This window comes from Cricetulus griseus, chromosome 7, assembly GCF_003668045.3.
Source record: "Cricetulus griseus strain 17A/GY chromosome 7, alternate assembly CriGri-PICRH-1.0, whole genome shotgun sequence".
NCBI lineage: Eukaryota > Metazoa > Chordata > Mammalia > Rodentia > Cricetidae > Cricetulus > Cricetulus griseus.
The window spans coordinates 97,287,170-97,305,334 of NC_048600.1; the positions used below are offsets into that span (position 1 = coordinate 97,287,170).

An 18,165-nucleotide genomic window follows, 5' to 3' on the forward strand; every position below is an offset into this window, starting at 1 on the left:
AGAAAACATATCTTCCCTTGCCCTGAGCTCTTAGACAGTATCCCCGAAGCCTAAGTACATCAGCCAAGCTTGTTACCTTTGTCCTTCCAGTTAGGGTGAAGAATAACTTCGAAGTGTCAGGCCTGGTTGGTGGCCTTTGTTCACCTTGTGAAGTAGCTGCTGTCACTAGGGGCTGGAGAAGCCATTTTCCTCAGGGTACATCTTCCCCAACTCAAGGAAGATGTTTTGCCATTGTTCATGAAAAGGACTTGCCTTCTAGGCTCTGCTTCTCACTCCAGGTCATTTTTGAGTTCACACACAAAAACATGCCCCAAAACCTTAGTAGCATTGCTCCATGAGTTTTGTGACTTTCCCCATCTGTTGACAAATGCATGGGCCCATCTGTATCATCTGTGCCCTGTCAAGCTGTGGACTATTTCGGTGTATAAACACCTTCCCAGTCTCTGCCTGGCTGCAAGTTTCCCACCAAGCGTCACTTTTGTCCAGACCTTTTCAAAGAAGCCATGGGATTTGATTTTGTAACTTGGAAGGAAGTTTGCCATCTGTTTACCTAGAATGTTCTGCTCCATTCACATCTGGTGGCTCTAACTCAGGGCCAGTGAGTTAGGTAAATTGAGAGGGGGCTTCACATTCATGCCTTTTCCTCAGACTCTGTTTGCAAGCATCCACTCCCGGTACCTGGCCTGGCTTTTCAGGCATACATCATTGCACAGAGATTCATTATCTCTCCTCTGCGGTGCTAGGATGCATGCAGAGTGCACGTGAATACTGAGTCTTCACTTCAGTTAGCCATGTTCTTCAGTTATAATTGCTTCTCTCGCCAGGGTAGCTGTGACAGAGCAATGATCGTTCTCTATTGAGATATTTTTCTAGGTTGTACCATATCATTTCCTCTTGAGAGTGGGCAGATAGGCCCTCAGACTATAAACCTTAACTCGAATTACCCATTGCATGAGGTATATTGTGAACATATATCTCACAGTTATGTAAGGTGTAAGTAACAGAACTGACAAACCCAGCCTCTGAATATGTCAGTCCCTGCTGTACCACAGCTCTGAAAACCCGGCAACCCTGGATGAAATGCTCAAAGCCGGAAGGTCATTACCAGATACAAGAAGGGTTGAGGTGGCACCAAAGCCTTGAACTCTTAGCACTTTTGTTTGGTTTGGAGTAAATGAGCTCCTAAGAGACTACGTCACCATTCAGAGACTCACTGTTCTCAAAAAGACTACCAGTACTGATGGTTAGTTACTATTCGTGTTTGCAACTAGGACACTGTGGTGGTTTGAATGACAATGGCCCCCACAGGCTCCTAGGGAAGTAAAACTATTAGGACAAGTGGCCTTGGAGTAAGTGCAGCCTTGTTAAAGGATGTTTGTCACTGGGGGTGGATTTTGAGGTTTTAAATGCTCAAGTCAGGTAGTGTTTCTTGCTGTTATCTGCTGATCCTAATGTAGAACTCTGAGCTACCTTCCTAGTACCATGTTTGCCTACATGCTGCCATGCTTCCCACCATGACAATGGACTAAACCTCTGAACCTGTAAGCCAGCCCCAATGAAATGTTTTCCTTTATAAGAGTTGTCATGGTCATGGTGTCTCTTCACAGCAAGGGGACACTGACTAAGACAATTATTCACGTTATTCCACATTCTTCACAGTCATTCTCACTTAATCCTGGTAATAACACATGAGGTCAGTATCATCTCCACGTATGCATGCATGCATGCATGTATGTATGTATGTGTATATGTATGTATGTATGTGTGTATGTATGTATGCATATGTGAGCGTGGGGAACATGCATGCATGGTGTGCAGATGGAAGTCAGAAATGGTTTTAGGAATTGGTTTTCATCTTCTCCCTTGCTGAGGCAGGGTGTCTCTCATTCTGCTACTGTATTCCAGGCCAGCTGGCCAGCAGGCTTCCAGGAGAGTCTCCTGACTCTGCCTCTCATCTCACTATAGGAATAAGTTACTGACCACCACATCCAGCCTTGTGTGGGTTCCAGAGATTAAATGCAAGCAGTCATTACAGAAGATGAGCATTTTTACCTTCTGAGCTATCTCACTGGCCTTTAATGTTCATTTCTGTAGAGGAAGAAATCAGGGCTCAGAAATAGCAAATTTAATTGAAACTATAAAAATCTAGACTTTTGAATCTATATCATTATTTTAAAGTCCAGGTTTTTTTGTTTATGTGTTTGTCTTTGTTTTTTGTTTTTGGAGGCAGGCAGATCTCTGTGAGTTTAAAATCCATTTTTTCTACTATGGAATTTCTAGCTTTCAAAAGACCCAGCAGCACAGGAGCCAGGGTGTCGCTCGGTGGTCAGCAGTGTGTTTACTGTTTTGTCTTGTTTTATTATGTTTTTGAGAGTGTGCTTATTTTGCTTACAGCCTTGGTTAGATATATTCCCCAGCTCTCCTGAAACAAACAACAATAAAACACCAGCTGTGTTTTTTCTACCTAAAAATGCTCCATGTGTAGTATTCATCACAGTGGGGATGCCTGAGATAAGAAAAACAAAGTACAAAGTCATGACTCCAAAATGTGACTTAATATATTCTTAAGCTGAATGTTACTGGACTGGAGAGACTGGCAGTTAGGAGTTCTGGCTGCTCTTCCAGAGGACCCAGGTTCAGATCCCGGTACCTGTAGCTCACAACTGTCTGTAACTCCAGTTACAGAGGAGCCAACACCCTCACACAGACATAAATGCAGGCAAAACACCAATGAGTATAAAGGAAATGATTTTAAAAACTGAATGTTACATAGCAAAACCCCCTTTAATGCTCGGGGTGACTATGAACTGAAACTCCCTCTTGTGGTAGAAGCAGGCATTCCTGTAGCAGGAAAAGCAGTCTACTTCAGTGACTTATAGATGGATGCTCTTGATGGTCAGGCCCTGAGTAAAGGTCGGCTAAGCTTTTATCTTGTGGATCTGTTGGATCAAAGAAGCAATTCAGCCCTGGGCAACAAAATTTTGGCATATAAAACCTAATAAGAGAAAAAGGACTGTCTTTCTCCAGATTTGTGGCCAACTGGGAGTCACACATGCATGCCTTTTGATTCCATTGTCCCTTGGTAATTCTTCACAGCATGAAACAATGGTGAATTTCAGAGTGTTTACTTCCTTAATGATGCAAAATAACAAGAGAACAGTGTGCTTTGATGAGATTGTCTCCCCACCCCCTGCTCATCTTGCAAGCATCATACTTTAGAGACAGCATCTTTACCATGTCTTCAGCTGACAAATGGCACTCTCAAACTTGCCATGTGACCCTTGGGCCTGTTTTACCTCCTGTGTCACCTTATATGGAAATAATAACTTCAGAGACGGGATTATTGAGTTAAGGGGGGTGTGGTTGAAGAAATGGCCCTGGGTCAGCAGAGTGGGTCCAGTGTCACAGTGTCCTTCTGGAAGGAGATAGCAGATAAGGGTGAGGGAAAGTGATAAGACAGTAGAAGCAGAGAGAGATTGGCAGGTGCTCTGCTGCTTTGGAGAGGGGATCTTGAGCAAGAAATGCACAGTTCTAGGCATTTCTAGAAGTAATCTCTAAACACTAGGCAGGCAAGGAAAGAGTCTCCTCTGGAACTTCAGAAGGCATGAAACACTGTCAAACTACTCCAGGCTCTTCCCAAGCAGTAAGGGGGTAAAGTCATGCTCTTTTTTTGTTTGTTTGCTTTTATTTTTGTTTTTTGTTTTTTTTTTTGAGAAAGGGTTTCTCTGTGTAGCTTTGGAGCCTATCCTGGCACTCGCTCTGGAGACCAGGCTGGCCTTGAACCCACAGAGATCTGCCTGCCTCTGCTTCCTGAGTGCTGGGATTAAAAGTGTGCGCCACCAACACCTGGCAAGTCTTGCTCTTTTAAGCATTTAAGTTTTGTCTAATTTGTATAGCAGCAAGGGCAGTAGTATGCAACGCATTGTAACCAAGTCTAGAACTGCTTGTGGAACTAGTATCTAGGTAACTGTTTTCATCGTCAGAGTAGACTGGGCTATGGTATAGTAACAAACACTCCTCTTAGCATTCTCAAACAAACTGGCCTTCTTTATGGTTCAGGCTGTATGTCCATCTCTAGTCAGAAAGGCTGTATATCCTGCCTTCACTCAGGACCCCAGTTCACTCCCTACACTGCATGGAATGCAGCTCGTCAACCATGAGGGTCAAGGGAACATGAAAAATAGCATGTTTTAGTTTTTATTATGATTTTGTGTGTGTGTGTGTGTGTTGCCTGTATGTCTGTACACCACATGCCTGGTGCCCAGGGAGGCCGGAAGAGGGAGTCAAAGCTCCTGGAACTAGAGTAACAGATGGCTGTGAGCTGCCATGTGGATGCTAGAAATCAAACCCAGGTCCTCTGGAAGAGCAGCCAGAGCTCTTAACCTTAGAGCCAGCACAATGGTTTTAAAGGCTTCCTTCCAGCGGTTTCACACATGACTCACTGGCATGCAGGTGACACAGCCATGCTTAGTTTCAAGGAAGCTGGGAAGCTTTTCATACCATTTGTCCAGAAAGGGAGAACATGAATATTGGTGAAGAACCCTGAATGCCACCATTCTTCCTGACTGCTGCTTTCCTTCTACACCACGTTTGGCAGTTATTACTGGCTAAGGATTAAGGCTTAAATGCTATAGCTGGCTCTGGACTTGTCTACATAAGCAGGTCTTATAGGACACATGGCTCCTTAAACTTACCCCACAACTCCTTTTTACTTGGGGAATTTTTATGTATATAAGTATATAAAACAGGTATGAAATCAAATATTTACAGCTAGTAAATCATGAAGACATTTATTTTAAATAGCCTTTTGATATACATATAATTTACTGTTTACTAAAGATGAAAGCAAATTTGCATACTGATGAGATGAATGTGGTTGTTTGTGTTTCATAAAGATTTCAGTCTTAGCCAAGCAGTGGTGGCACACACCTTTAATCCCAGCACTCGGGAGGCAGAAGCAAGTGGATCTCTGAGTTCAAGGCCAGCCTGGTCTACAGAGTGAGTTCCAGGACAGCCAGAGCTACATAGAGAGATCCTGTCTTGAAAAATAAACAAACAAAAAGAATCAGTCTTGGCTTAATATCTGGTTCTATAGGATAAAGAGCCAGAACAATCTTGGATAAATGAAGCCAAGAGTAGGCTAATTTTGGTCAGCCTAGAGTAGCAGTTCTGGATGGTATAATCACCAGGTAGTTCTGCTGCTGGGCAGCCCTTTCCAGCTCCATGTTCAGTGATGTCACACAGCAAGCTTGAGAGTCAGCCTGATGGGGTACTTAAAATATGGAACTCAGCAAATGTTTCACTGTTTATATTTTAAAAAGTGGCTGAGAAAAATGCTGATGATGCTGATCTTAAGTGTCTAAAGCTATCACCTGTGAGCTGCACAAAAGCTGAGGAAACCAGCAGTCATTCAAGTCTTTGACCAGTGAAGTTTTCAGAATGTTCTTGTTGTTTCAGTTTAGTCTTAGGTCTAATCAGGTCTACAAGGTGGGGGATTATGGGTCAGTGGTTGAGAGCACTGGCTGCTCTTGCAGAGGACTCAGGTTCAATTCCCAGAACCCACATGGCAGCTCACAACCACCTCTAACTCCAGTTCCAGAGAATCTGACATCCTCTTCTTGTGTCCATGGGCACTGCCTGCATGTGCTGCACAGAGATACAGGCAAACAAAACATCCATACACATAAAAATTACTAAAAATTTAAATCTCCAGCCGGGCAGTGGTGGCGCACGGCTTTAATCCCAGCACTCGGCAGATAGAGGCAGGCGGATCTCTGTGAGTTAGAGACCAGCTTGCGCTACAAGAGCTAGTTCTAGGACAGCCTCCAAAGCCACAGAGAAACCCTGCCTTGAAAAAAAAAACAAAATTTAAATCACCAGCATTCATGCCAGTATTATACTTATCTGTGAAAACAAAAGTTGACTATGAATCCAAAGGATAGGCAAAAATGAAAAAAAAAAAAGTGTGTTCTGTGAAAATCATTTGGCAGTATGGAATTTACAATGAAATGAGCAGATATTCTCTGCTGCTGTTTTGGTTTTCAAGGAGTTTTGTTTGTTTGGTGTAGTTTTTGTTTTTTGTGGGGGAGTTGGTTTGTTTGGGTTCTGTTGTTGTTTTGGTTTTTCAAGACAGGGTTTCTCTGTGTAACAGTCCTGGATGTCCTGGAACTTGCTTTGTATTCCAGGCTGGCCTCGAACTCACTGAGATCCACCTGCTTCTGCCTCCCAAGTGCTGGGATTAAAGGTGTGCACCATTACCACCTGGCTGGTTTTGGTTTTTTAAGACTGGCTCTCACTATGTAGCCCTCCCTTGCCTGGAACTACATAAACCAGGCTGGCCTCCAACTCACCAAGACCTGCCTGCCTCTGCCTCATGAGTACTCTGGTTAAGGTCCTATACCAGGAGGACCTTAAGGCCTGGAAAATATTCAGAATATTTTTATTCCTGCCTAAAGTTCACTCCAGCTCTTTCATAGTCAACCCCTGATCTGATTCCAAATGCCACCACTGACCTGATTTCCATAGCCAGAGATTCCTCTGTTTTAATACTTTATAAACCTGAAATGACATCAAATGTTAGCATTCTTGTGTCTGGCCTGCTTAGGAGCATAATATTGAAATGCAGTTGTGTTAATGAAATGTCACTTTGCTCCCTGGCTGAGTAGTCTATTGTATTATCTTCTTCTTATTAGACACGTGTTGGTGCCAGATTTGGCTGAAATGGATACAGTTGCTATGAATGGTTTCTTTTCTTTTCTTTTGTTTTTGTTTTTGTTTTGTTGGTTGGTTGTTTTGTTGTTTGTTTTGTTGACATATATTTTCCTTTTTCTTAGATAAATATCTAGGAATAAAATTGCAAGCACATATAGCAAATGTGTATTTCATCTTTAAGAAACTGACAGCTTTTTTTCAAAACTGAGACTAGCCCCTTTAATCACTGCACTGCACTCCCCATATTTCATAGATTTTTGTTGTTGTTTGTGTATTTGTTTGTTTGTTTGTTTGGGGAAGGATAAGCTGGATAATGCCTATAAAGAGCTGAGCATATTACTTAGCATAAGCCTGCCTGTAGTTATTCCATTTACTGTCTCTAGCTGCTGATTTTCGGTCTCACTCTTAGCATTAGCTGGACTGTACGCCTCCACCACCTGCACTTGTGACCTTAGCAGCTGCAACTTAGCCCGAACCAAACTACACACTCTTCTGTCTTTGGGCTTAAAGTGGATCTTCTCGGCTACTCCAGCCTCCTTTCTTTATATCCTGCACATGCCCATGGCCTGTAGATCCTGCCCCCTTCTCAGCCCTTGCACGAGTCCTTCTGCCCTTCCCCTCTGCTGTCTTAGCATTCATTTAGCTGAAGAAGCTGTACCTTGAGGACTGCCACCCCCAATCTCTTGCTGACACTGTCACAAGAAGGCAGGGTTGTGCCTGTAATGCATACCTGTTGTTCCTCTATGGTTCCTTGGTGTTCTAGCCTCATCTCCCCCCACTGTTCTTGGCTTGGCTCCCACCCTCAATTTCTCCTTATAGCTGGACTTTGCTTAGATGTCTTTACTTCGTGCTGCTTGTGTGTGAAAGAGACATCCTTCCCTTCTCCTGCTGCTCCTGACTCATCACCCCATTGTCCCATTGACCTATCACCTTCGATAGTCTCATCAATACTCAGGCAGGGTGATTGTGAGTTCCAGGAAGCATTCTCTTGGCTAAGTGCCCCTGTTGAGAGCCTGGACCCTCAGTACTTATCCCAGAGTAAGTACTATAGCACTAATAGCCATGCATTGCTTAACACCCCCACCCCAGCTCCACCCTAGACCGTGAGGTCCCCAGGCTATGGAGTGGTTTTCTTCCCACTGGCATTGCTAGCAACTAGAACATAACAACTCCTTGGCAGATCTAGGAAGTAAGCACTTGTGTTGCTAGCTGACTTAACGTTAGAGTTGACCTACACAGCATCTGAAATTGCTGTGTCCTTACCCATCTTTCCTGTCATCCTCAGCCAGACGAAAATTCACTGGATTTTTCCTCCTGTATGTTACGGCCTGGGATTAAGAACGCTCAGGAGCTGGCTTGTGGGGTGTGTCTCTTAAATGTGGACTCTAGGAGCCGGGTAAGTTCTTGACTTCCCCCTTCAAGTGTCAAGGTTCACCCCTCACGTGACCTGGGGGACAGCCATGTGTAGCCCACTTTACAACAAACTCTGTGACCAGAGGTGGGGACTTGGAAGTCTAGAAAGTTCTACAGAAGCAGATATGTTTTTTTTTTTTTCCATGGGGCAGTGGGGAAGCTGCTGAGGAGGGAGTAGTCACAGCCCTTCCCTCCCTGCCAAGCGTGCAGTTCACAAGGTCTCTGCAGTACTCCATGAACAGGGGCGGGGTAGAACATGTCAAGCCATGTGGATTTACCTAGAGGCAAGAGGCCTGTTCTAGGGACATGGGTTGTTTTTTTGTTTTTTGGGGGGTTTCTTTTGACCTTATGGTTTCAACATTTCAGAAAGAAGAGAAGCCTGCAGCAGAACAGCCTAAAAACGTATGAGCCAGTTACAGGTTACCTTAGTGTGGCCATCTCAGCCTTGTGTGTAAGAGGTCAACAGGCAATTCTGTTGTCATCCTGGATAGTGCCAATTGTGAATCCTCTAATGACTCATTTTTGTTCCCATAATGTTTGATCAAACCAACTAATGTGTCTTTGTGGGGCCACTGCTGTCTTGTTTGCATGCTTGCAGCGGCTAATCAGCTTCTGGTGTTGTCATTTTTCTCTGCCATGAACCAGCACCTTCTGGAAGACTAGAAGTTGTAGTGACAAACATAATGAATGAGATCAGAGAGCTTCCAAACAAATGATTGGGGTTTGAAGATTCTGCCTGTGGTGTTTTAAGAAAGCAAACTGCAGAATGTTAAGTGGGTTACTAGAGCTACAGACAAGGGGTTCTGTTGTATGTCGACTCCGCTGTCAGCTCCCAGTGGCATTAGACTAGTGGTTCTTAACCTTCCTAAAACTGAAGCCCTTTAATACAGTTTCTCCAGTCGTGGTGACCCCCAACCACAAAATTATTTGTTGCTACTTCATAACTGTAATTTTGCTTCTGTTATGTATTGCAACATAAATATTTGATATGCAACCCCAGGGTGGGTCGTGGCCCACAGGTTGACAACCATGGCATTCGCCCATAAGCGTTAATATCAGTTGATTTCTAGTTCTTTTAAATGTTTTCAGTCCTGATAGGAGTATAACCAGCCATGGAACTCTAAGGGGCCACATGTTACAGTAATGGCAGCCTCCAGAAAGGAAACCGATTACCCCTTGGTTATTTTCGTTCCCATGTCGGGGGCCCATTCCTCCCTCCTGTAACCTTCCCTGCCTTTTCTGTGAAGATTGGGCCCTTTGCTGAAACTAGGGTGAATGGTACCGACTTTTATACCTTTAATTAGCAGTAAAATAAATAAACAAATCAGACTTTCTTACTTGAATCCTATAGCTACCTGCTCAGCTTTTGTCTGTGTGTGCCATTTTGGCCTCAGCCTCTGTGCCCCTGGGGACCGCCTGTGGTGGATACTGACAAGCTCTTAGATGTAGGAAGAGCCTGCTTGACCCATATCTATTTCTGGCAGGCATTCAACTCGGAAACAGACAGCTTCAAGCTGGCCTACGGAGGCCACCAGTACCACGCCAGCTGTGCCAACTTCTGGATCAACTGTGTTGAACCCAAGCCTCCCGGCCTCCTCCTGCCAGATCTGCTCTGAAAGCTGCTCAATGAAGCTCCAGCTGATGTTTGGTTGTTTCTGTCACATGACTCAGGGTGACTGGGATCAATAAACAGAATGCAAGTACTGCAAAGTTCCCTTCCATCCATCTCTTTGAAGCATTCCCTGAGAGGTGGGATAGAAAAACTGCAATGGAGGTTCCCATCAGACAGCCTTTGACCACTATCTCCCCCACCCCTTTGAGACTTGAGGTAAATTGGTAGACCTAAACTGCACGTGACACTGGACGCTTGTTTGCTTATCTCTTCTGGTTTTTGTCCATGGTGATGTTGCTTTGACTTTTTTTCCCCAAGGATAGGATCTTGATGCAAGCTCATGGCTGACCTTGAATTTGTAGCAATCCTCCTGTCTCTGCCTCCCAAGTGCTGGATCACAGGCATGTGCCACCATAACCTTTTCTCTTGTTCTCTTAAGATATTTTAAGATATGGACCACAGTTTTCTGTAAGGAGTAATCTGCTGCTGAAGTGCTTAAAATGTGAAAAATTAACTGAAGAAGAAAAGTAAGTTATTCTAGGACTGGAATCCGCAAGTTTGTCTCCAGCCATTGCTCGCTTATATCTCCAAATTTAGGGGCCCATCTCTCTGCATTTTGCTTGTAAATACTTGAAATGAATAAAAGGGCATTGTGATTAAACTGACACTCTGTACTCGTCTCCACTGGACAGTGGCAGGCAAGGAGGGCATAGCTCCCCTCTCCTGTCAAACCTCACCCTCTTCTCATTCCCTGAAACTTAGCTCTCAAGGAAATCATCCCTGATTTGACAGGGCCCAGAGCCTGTGTCAGATGCACACCTTTCTTGGAGCCTTTACTGAGATCCTGCAGTTTTGCCTCAACATCAAGACTGGTACAAAGCATGGTGTTTTTCCTCCAGACAAAATCTTTAACAACTGTAAAATGAAATCTCTTCATAGCGACCTCTCTCCACATTCCCAAAGATGTCTGCACAGGGGCCAGCAAGTGCAAGAGAGTGGAGTTCTGGGCCTAGTGCGGTGGTCAGTGGTCCTCAACCTTCCTAACGCTGTGATCTTTAATACACTTCCTCATGTTGTAGTGACCCCCAACTGTAAAGTTATTTTCATCACTACTTCATAAGTGTAATGTTGCTATTGTTATGAATCATAATGTAAATATCTGATATGCAGGATATCTGATATGTGACCCCTGTGAAAGTGGCATTTGATATCCACCCCCCCCCCCAGGGTCGTGGCCCACAGGTTGGGAACTACTGGCCTAGTGAGAGGAATGGTAAGGTGTGTGTGTGTGTGTGTGTGTGTGTGTGTTAGAGAAACATACCTCAGATGCAGTGGAGGAAAGCAGTTAGCAATAGCACTGACTTTTCAAACATAAAGGCTCACCACACTGGTGTAGGCATTTGTCTTGTAAACAAAATACATGAAATTAAGAGACCCAAAGCTTCAGTGGTTAAAAGGTGTTACCCCCAGGAAAAGCCCAGCAGTCTGGGGCTCTGGCTGTTGGTTTGTGTGTTGAAACAGACTTCAGGCCCTACACGCGTCACTGACCTGATTTAGTTTTTATCTGAAAATCTAAAACACTGGCTTTGGTCTATCTCACTACTGCTTCCATAAAACTTGAGGGGAGGGCTGGAGAGATGGCTCAGAGGTTAAGATCACCGACTGCTCTTCCAAGCGTCCTGAGTTCAATTCCCAGCAACCACATGGTGGCTCCCAACCATCCATTATGAGATCTGGTGACCTCTTCTGGTGTGCAGATATACATGGAAGCAGAATGTTGTATACATAATAAATAAATAAAATCTTAAAAAAAAAAAACTTGAGGGGATTCTGTGTTGTTCCATCTTATACCTTGTGTATTTTCTCTAAGAGGTGGATCATTTTCACCTGTTGATGGCACTTCTCCTGGGCCTTGCTGTAGAGCAGAATGAGCAGATGAATCCACTTACTCATCTGTTCCAGATGATATCATCTGCACTGCTAACATCCAGACAGCTGTCTGCACTGTGACCACAAGGCCTTTCCCTCCCCGGCCCGGGCTCATGGAGTGGGGAGGCTCCCATGTGCACACACAGGAGGGCTGGTTTTCAGCAGCCTCCTGAAACAGCCCCACTAGTGTCTCACCAGGGCCCAGAATAGCAATCAGGCTCTCCAGTCTGTATTCTAGATTATCCCCTCATAAAAACAATAATAGGATTGACCTTAGCCAAAGAATGTTCCCAGTTTAGCTACATTTACACTGCTGCAGCATTTTCTGGAAATGTTATGTTGGAAGGATCGTCTGCACAGTGGCCTGTGTCCATGACATCTTAAGTACCTGTTAGCTACATTGTCTCCACTTGTAGGTTTATTCCAGAATGCCTCTGTTAAAACTCCTTACCGTAGGGCTAGTCACTCCTTAGGAGGTGCCAGAGGAAAATTCAGTAGATAAAGACAAAAAGCTTTTACCATTGAAAAGTATTGGCTGTTTAATACTTAAGATGTTTAGTTAGAAAGCTCCAGCAGGGATTTGGGGGAGTGTAGACTATTAACTGGCTGATTTTCCTTGTGTGCATGTATTAAAATGACTCACATAGCATTCAGCTTCACCTCAGCTCTTCTCTTGTTAGCCAAGAGCCCAGTGTCCTTGGAAACAGTAACCAAGGTTACTTATCTCCATACTGTGCATTGTGTCAGGCAGCTTCACCCACTGCTTGAATGGCGATTAATAAGCACCGCTCTGTTTGGGAGCTGTGCTTTGCCTTTCTGTTCCTGTGGGTTGGTGTGTGACCTGTGTGTGGACACGCTGGAGATGGAGGAGGCTCAAGGCGGGATCAGATATTACCTCTGCTTTCCTTTCTGTGTCTGCTAGTTATTATTCCCTCTGGGATGCACATTTTTAAATTAATATTTTGTGTTGCTATACATATATTGGGTGTTTGGGTTTTGCTTGTTTTTACGTTTGGTCTTATATCCTGTTTTTCTATTTATTTGTCAAAAGATTTCTTGAAAACAGAAATTGGAAATGCTTGCTTTACACCAGGGTCTCTCTGAGAATTCTCCTAAGTACCTCTGAGGTCACACACCTTTTGTTAACAGTTCACTAATGAACTGACAGTTCCAGGCATTTGTCATAAAGCAGGGGCCACTGGAGCCGGCTGGAGACACTCCAGCGGACATCAGAATACAGGTCAAGATGTGTGTAGCCTGTGGTTTTATGTCTAGATTGGGTACCATTTCCTTGGAAAAGGGGTCACCAAATGATATTTGAAAAGCCCCTCCTTCCAAAGTCCAGCCAAGGAAATAGGACTTAAGTGAAACAGCCCATAGTGTGTTTTGTAAATGCCACTTTACAAATACTTTTCTAACAAAGCATCATAAAAGTTGTTTTACTTAGTTTCATTCTTTTATGTTGAATGTAGTACAAGTGACTTACAAAGCATTCACCTCTCATGTCATAGCTGTGGCTGCATTAACTGGATGAATGTCGCAAGCCCATAAAACATGTCTTGTGTGTGATCTGGGATGTGGTCCCAAATATTAAAAGACAGTGTGCAGCCTTTCCCCTTTGTCTACATTTTAATAAACAACTACTCTAACTGTTGTGTGTATGCACTGTAGAACTGGAAGTCTAAATCCGCTCATGCTAGTTCTAAGCTGCCCCCTCTCTAATGGGAAACACCCTGACTCCAGACAGCAGCCCATTTCTTTGTTGGGTTATAATTCCACAGATGAACACAGAACAAAGCACTGAGGAAGGTGTTACCCTCCCAGGAGCTCCAGGACACCTGTAGTTCCAACCAAGTGCTCATGTTTACCTGGATGTCTTTTTTCAAGGGGAGGGGCTACTGTGTCTGTATGTTCCTGTCAGAGGATGGCCATGGGTGTCATTCCCCAGGTGGGGAGGGACCCAGGAGCAGAGCAAGGAGGAGAAGGAAGAGACTTTAAGAAAGAAGTAGCAGGTGGGGAAGGAGTGATGGCATGGAACTTATTAAGTAGGCCTGGCTGGCTGGCTGGCTGGCTAAAAGGCCACAGGGATAATGCTGTGTCCACCCCCCCACCCAATACTGAGATTATAAGTGTGTGCCATCATACTTGGCATTTCTTCTTTATTTTTTCCCCTTTTATTGAAATTAATTTTTTTTTCTCACACAATATATCCTGATTATGGCTTCCCCTCTCTCTACTCCTCCCAGTTCCTCCCCATCTGCCCTCCCCTCAATTCAAATCCACTCCCTTTCTATCTCTCATTAGAAAAAAAAAAAGGTTAAGAGAAAATAATAAAATATGAGATAAAGCAAAAACTAACACATAAGAGTTGGACAAGACAAAAAGAAGGAAAAGAGCCCAAGTGAAGGCACAAGAATCAGAAACCCACTCATTCTCACACTCAGGAGTCCATAAAAAACACTAACTGGAAACCATATGCATGCAGAGAACCTGGTGCAGACATGCAGGCCCAGTGCTTGCTGCCTCATTCTCTGTGAGTTCATATGAGTTTTGCTCATATTGATTTAGAGGGCATTGTTTTCTTGGTGTCGTCCTCCTCTGGCTCTTACACTCTTTCTGCCTCCTCTTCCATGGGTTTCCCAGAGCCCTCCCTAGGTCCCTGGACTATCTAGTTTCTTGGTCACCCAAACAATGTTGGGTATGGGTTCCATCTTGTGGAGTGGCCATAAGCTTTGTGTGACCATTGCCCTAGCATATTTTTCAGGCAGGATACCATTGTAGATCAAAGGCTTTGTGGCGGGCTTGGTGTTTCTGCTTCTCTTTTGATAGTGTGGCAAGTACCTTCCTGTACCAAAGATGCTAGAACATAGGGATGAAGGCTCTATATAGGCATCAACTTGACTTCTTCATGTTCAGTGAGTTGTGTAGGTGTTGTCTTCAGCAATGTGGACTTGCTGTCAGTTTGTGGAGAACAACTTATACTGTTAGCAACAGTTTGGGTGGTTGGGGATTCTCATGGGACTCTTTTGTTCAACAATCCAATGAAATGTAACCCAGTCCTGGTACTGGAAGCTTGTTTTGATGACAAGAGATGTGCACTTGGGACTTTGTCTCCCCCATTATTTGATGATCTCATTTAGATCACTTTCATGGATGTATATACTTTAGGAAACTCCTATTGTATTAGGTTTCCATGCTACCCTTCAAATGGCCCTTAATTTTAGCTGTCTCTCACCACATTCCCCGCCTCATTGCCCTTCCCTACTTGATCCTTCTGTTCCAGCCCTCCCATCCATAACTACCTATTCTATTTCCCTTTCCTAACAAGATCTGCCCACTAGTCCGCCATTACTCAATACCTAACCTCTGTGGTTCCATGGACTATAGCTTAATTATCGTTAACAGCTAATAGCCACTGTAGTAGAATATTATTTTAAGGTGTGTGACTTTTGTTTAAGCTGTATTTGCTTGACTCTGTGAAGCTGTGTGACTGTGCCCATTTAAATTACCTGACAGTCTAATAAAGAGCTGATGGCCAATATCGAGGCAAGAGCAAGAATAGGCAGGGCTGGCGGGCAGAGAATATAAATAGGAGGAGAAACTAGGAAGAGAAAGAGCAATGAGAGAACAAGGAGAGGAGGACTTTAGGAGGGAGCCAGGCAGTCAGCCAGCCCGCCAGCCAGCCAGCCACGGAATAAGAAGGAAAATAAGATATACAGAAGTAAGAAAGCTAAAAGCCCAGAGGGAAAAAGGTAGATGGGTTAATTTAATTTAAGAAAAGCTGGCTAGCAACAAGCCAAGCTAAGGCCGGGCATTTATAAGAAAGAATAGCCCTCCATGTGTGATTTATTTGGAGCTGGGTGGTGGGCCTCTCTAAAAAGCCAAAAGAATGTAAAGCATCACACAACAACCCATATAAATGAATTCTTACCATATTTGTCTTTCTGGGTCTGGGTTACCTCACTGAGGATTTTTTTTTCGACTTTCATTGATGACCTGTGAATTTTATTTTTTTAAATGACTGAGTGATACTCCACTGTGTAAATGTACCACATTTTCTTTATCCATTCTTCTGTTGAGGGACACCTAGGTTGTCTCCAATTTATGGCTATTATAATCTGTATGTAGACTAGACTAGCCTCAAATTCACAAAGCTCCACCTGCCTCTGCCTCCCGTGTGCTGGAGACACGCACAACCACTGCCCTGCTTGTTCGTTTTCATTCAATTCTAGAAAGTCTTTAATTTCTTTAATTTTTATGTTGATCCATTTTTCATTCAGGAGTGAGTTGCCCATAAGTTTGTAAGTGTTTCTGTTGTTGATATCTAGCTTTAATCTGTGGTGGTCAGATAGGATGCAGGCTATTATCTCAATATACTTTTTTCTTTTTAAATTTTATGTGCATTGGTGTTTGGCCTACTTGTATGTCTATGTGATAGTGTTGGATTCTCTGGAATTGGAGTTACAGATAGCTGTGAGCTGGGTGCTGAGAATTGAATCCGGGTCCTCTGGAAGAGCAGCCAGTGCTGTTAACAGCTGAGCCATCTCTCCAGCCCCCTTAAATTTTCTTAAATCTGTTGAGACTTGCATCTGAGTATATGGTCAATTTTGAAAAAGTTCTATGAGGTGCTGAGCAGAAGGTATATTCTTTTGTGTTTGGGTGAAGTATTCTGTAAATATCTGTCCAAAAGTCCATTTGGTTTACATGAGCTCCAGTGTGTGTGTGTGTGTGTGTGTGTGTGTGTGTGTTTAGTTTTTGTCTAGATGACCAGTCTATTGGTGAAAGTGGGATATTGCAGCCTGCCTCTATCGATGTGTGAGGGCCAATGTGTGATTTAAATTGTAGTGGGTGTTTCTTTTACTAACTTGGGTGCCCTTGTGTTTGGTGCATAGATGTGAAGAATTGAAATGCCATCTTGGGGGATTTTTCCTGTGAGTATGTAGTGTGCTTCCCTATCTCTTCTGATCAGTTTTGAAGTCTGTTTTTTCAGGTATTAAAATGGCTAGACCAGCTTGCTTTTCAGGTCCATTTGCTTGAAATATGCTTTTCCATCCTTTTACCCTGAGGTGATGTCTATCATTGATATTAAGGTGTGTTTCTTGGACCTTCATAGGGATGAAGGCTCTATATAGGCATCAACTTGACTTCTTCATGTTCAGTGAGTTGTGTAGGTGTTGTCTTCAGCAATGTGGACTTGCTGTCAGTTTGTGGAGAACAACTTATACTGTTAGCAACAGTTTGGGTGGTTGGGGATTCTCATGGGACTCTTTTGTTCAACAATCCAATGAAATGTAACCCAGTCCTGGTACTGGAAGCTTGTTTTGATGACAAAGGATGGATCCTGTTCTTACATATATTCTGCTAGTCTTTTTTTTTTTTCTGGGGTTTTGAAATCATTGATGTTGAGAGATATCTATGAGCAGTGTTGTTGATTCCTGTTATTTTGTTGTTGTTGTTGTTGTGTGTGGATGTGTGCTCCTCCTCTTATTTGCTGGTCTGGGATCATTTATTCCCTTTTATTCCGTGTTGTTTCTTGGGTATAGTTAACCTCTTTGTTGGTTTTGTGTTTTTTTTTCTCCCAGATAGGGTTTCTCTATGTAGCCCTGGCTGTCCTGGAACTCTCTCTGTAGACCAGGCTAGCCTCAAACTCAGAGACCTGCCTGCCTCTGCCTCCTGAGTGCTGTGATTAGAGATGTGCACCACCACTGCCTGGCATAGTTCACCTCTTTGGGTTGAAATTTTCCTGCTAGGGCCTTCTGTAGGGCTGGGTTTATAGATACAGAATTGCTTGAATTCGCTTTTATCATGATTTTCTCCATGTACTGTGATTGAAAATTTTGCTGGGTATAATAGTCTGAACTACCACCGGCATCTGTAGACTCTTAAGAGTCTGTGACACTTTATATGTTATTTGGTCTTTTTCCCTTGAAGCTTTAATATTCTCTGTTCTGTACATTTAGTGTTTTAATTATTATATGACAAGGGGCCTTTTTTTTTTTTTGGTCCAGTCTATTAGGTGTTCTGTATGCTTCTTGTATCTTAATAGGCACCTCCTCCTTTAGGTTAAGGGAATGTTCTTCTGTGACTTTGTTGAAAATATTTCCTGTGCCTTTGACATGAGTTTCTTCTCCTTTATTCCTAAATTTGATCTTAGTGTCCCATATTTCCTGGATATCTTGTGCCAGGAATTTTTTTTTTTTGATTTAACATTTTCTTTCACTGGGGTATCTATTTCTTCTACTATTGGGTCTTCAATGTCTGAGATTCTGTCTTCCACCTCCTGTATTTTGTTGGCAAGGCTTGCCTCTGAGATTCCTGTTCAAGTTCCTACATTTTTCATCTCTAGATTTACCTCCATTTAGGTTTTCTTATATTGATTTTTTTTCCACTTTCAGGTTCTGAACTGTTTTTGTTTTTTTTCATTTCCTGCCATTGTGTTTTCATAGATTTAAGGGATTTATTAATTTCCTCTTTAAGGACCTCTAACATATTCATAAAGG

The 18,165-nt window shown here is 43.3% G+C and overlaps 1 protein-coding gene across 12 annotated transcripts in view; it reads left to right on the plus strand.

Moving 5' to 3' along the window:
* Synrg (synergin gamma) overlaps window positions 1-10,401 on the plus strand; it is an 82,157-nt gene extending 71,756 nt beyond the window's left edge. For 9 of the 12 annotated variants that reach the window (XM_027426425.2, XM_027426431.2, XM_027426424.1 and 6 more), the window contains 3 exons: window positions 7,997-8,107; window positions 8,491-8,526; window positions 9,609-10,401. In XM_027426425.2, the coding sequence (XP_027282226.1) occupies window positions 7,997-8,107; window positions 8,491-8,526; window positions 9,609-9,740 (279 nt within the window). In that variant the 3' untranslated portion in view covers window positions 9,741-10,401. The remainder of the gene's footprint in view (window positions 1-7,996; window positions 8,108-8,490; window positions 8,527-9,608) is intronic. The other 3 variants (XM_027426433.2, XM_027426429.1, XM_035447598.1) reach the window with 1 other exon arrangement.
* The last annotated feature ends 7,764 nt before the right edge of the window (window positions 10,402-18,165 follow it).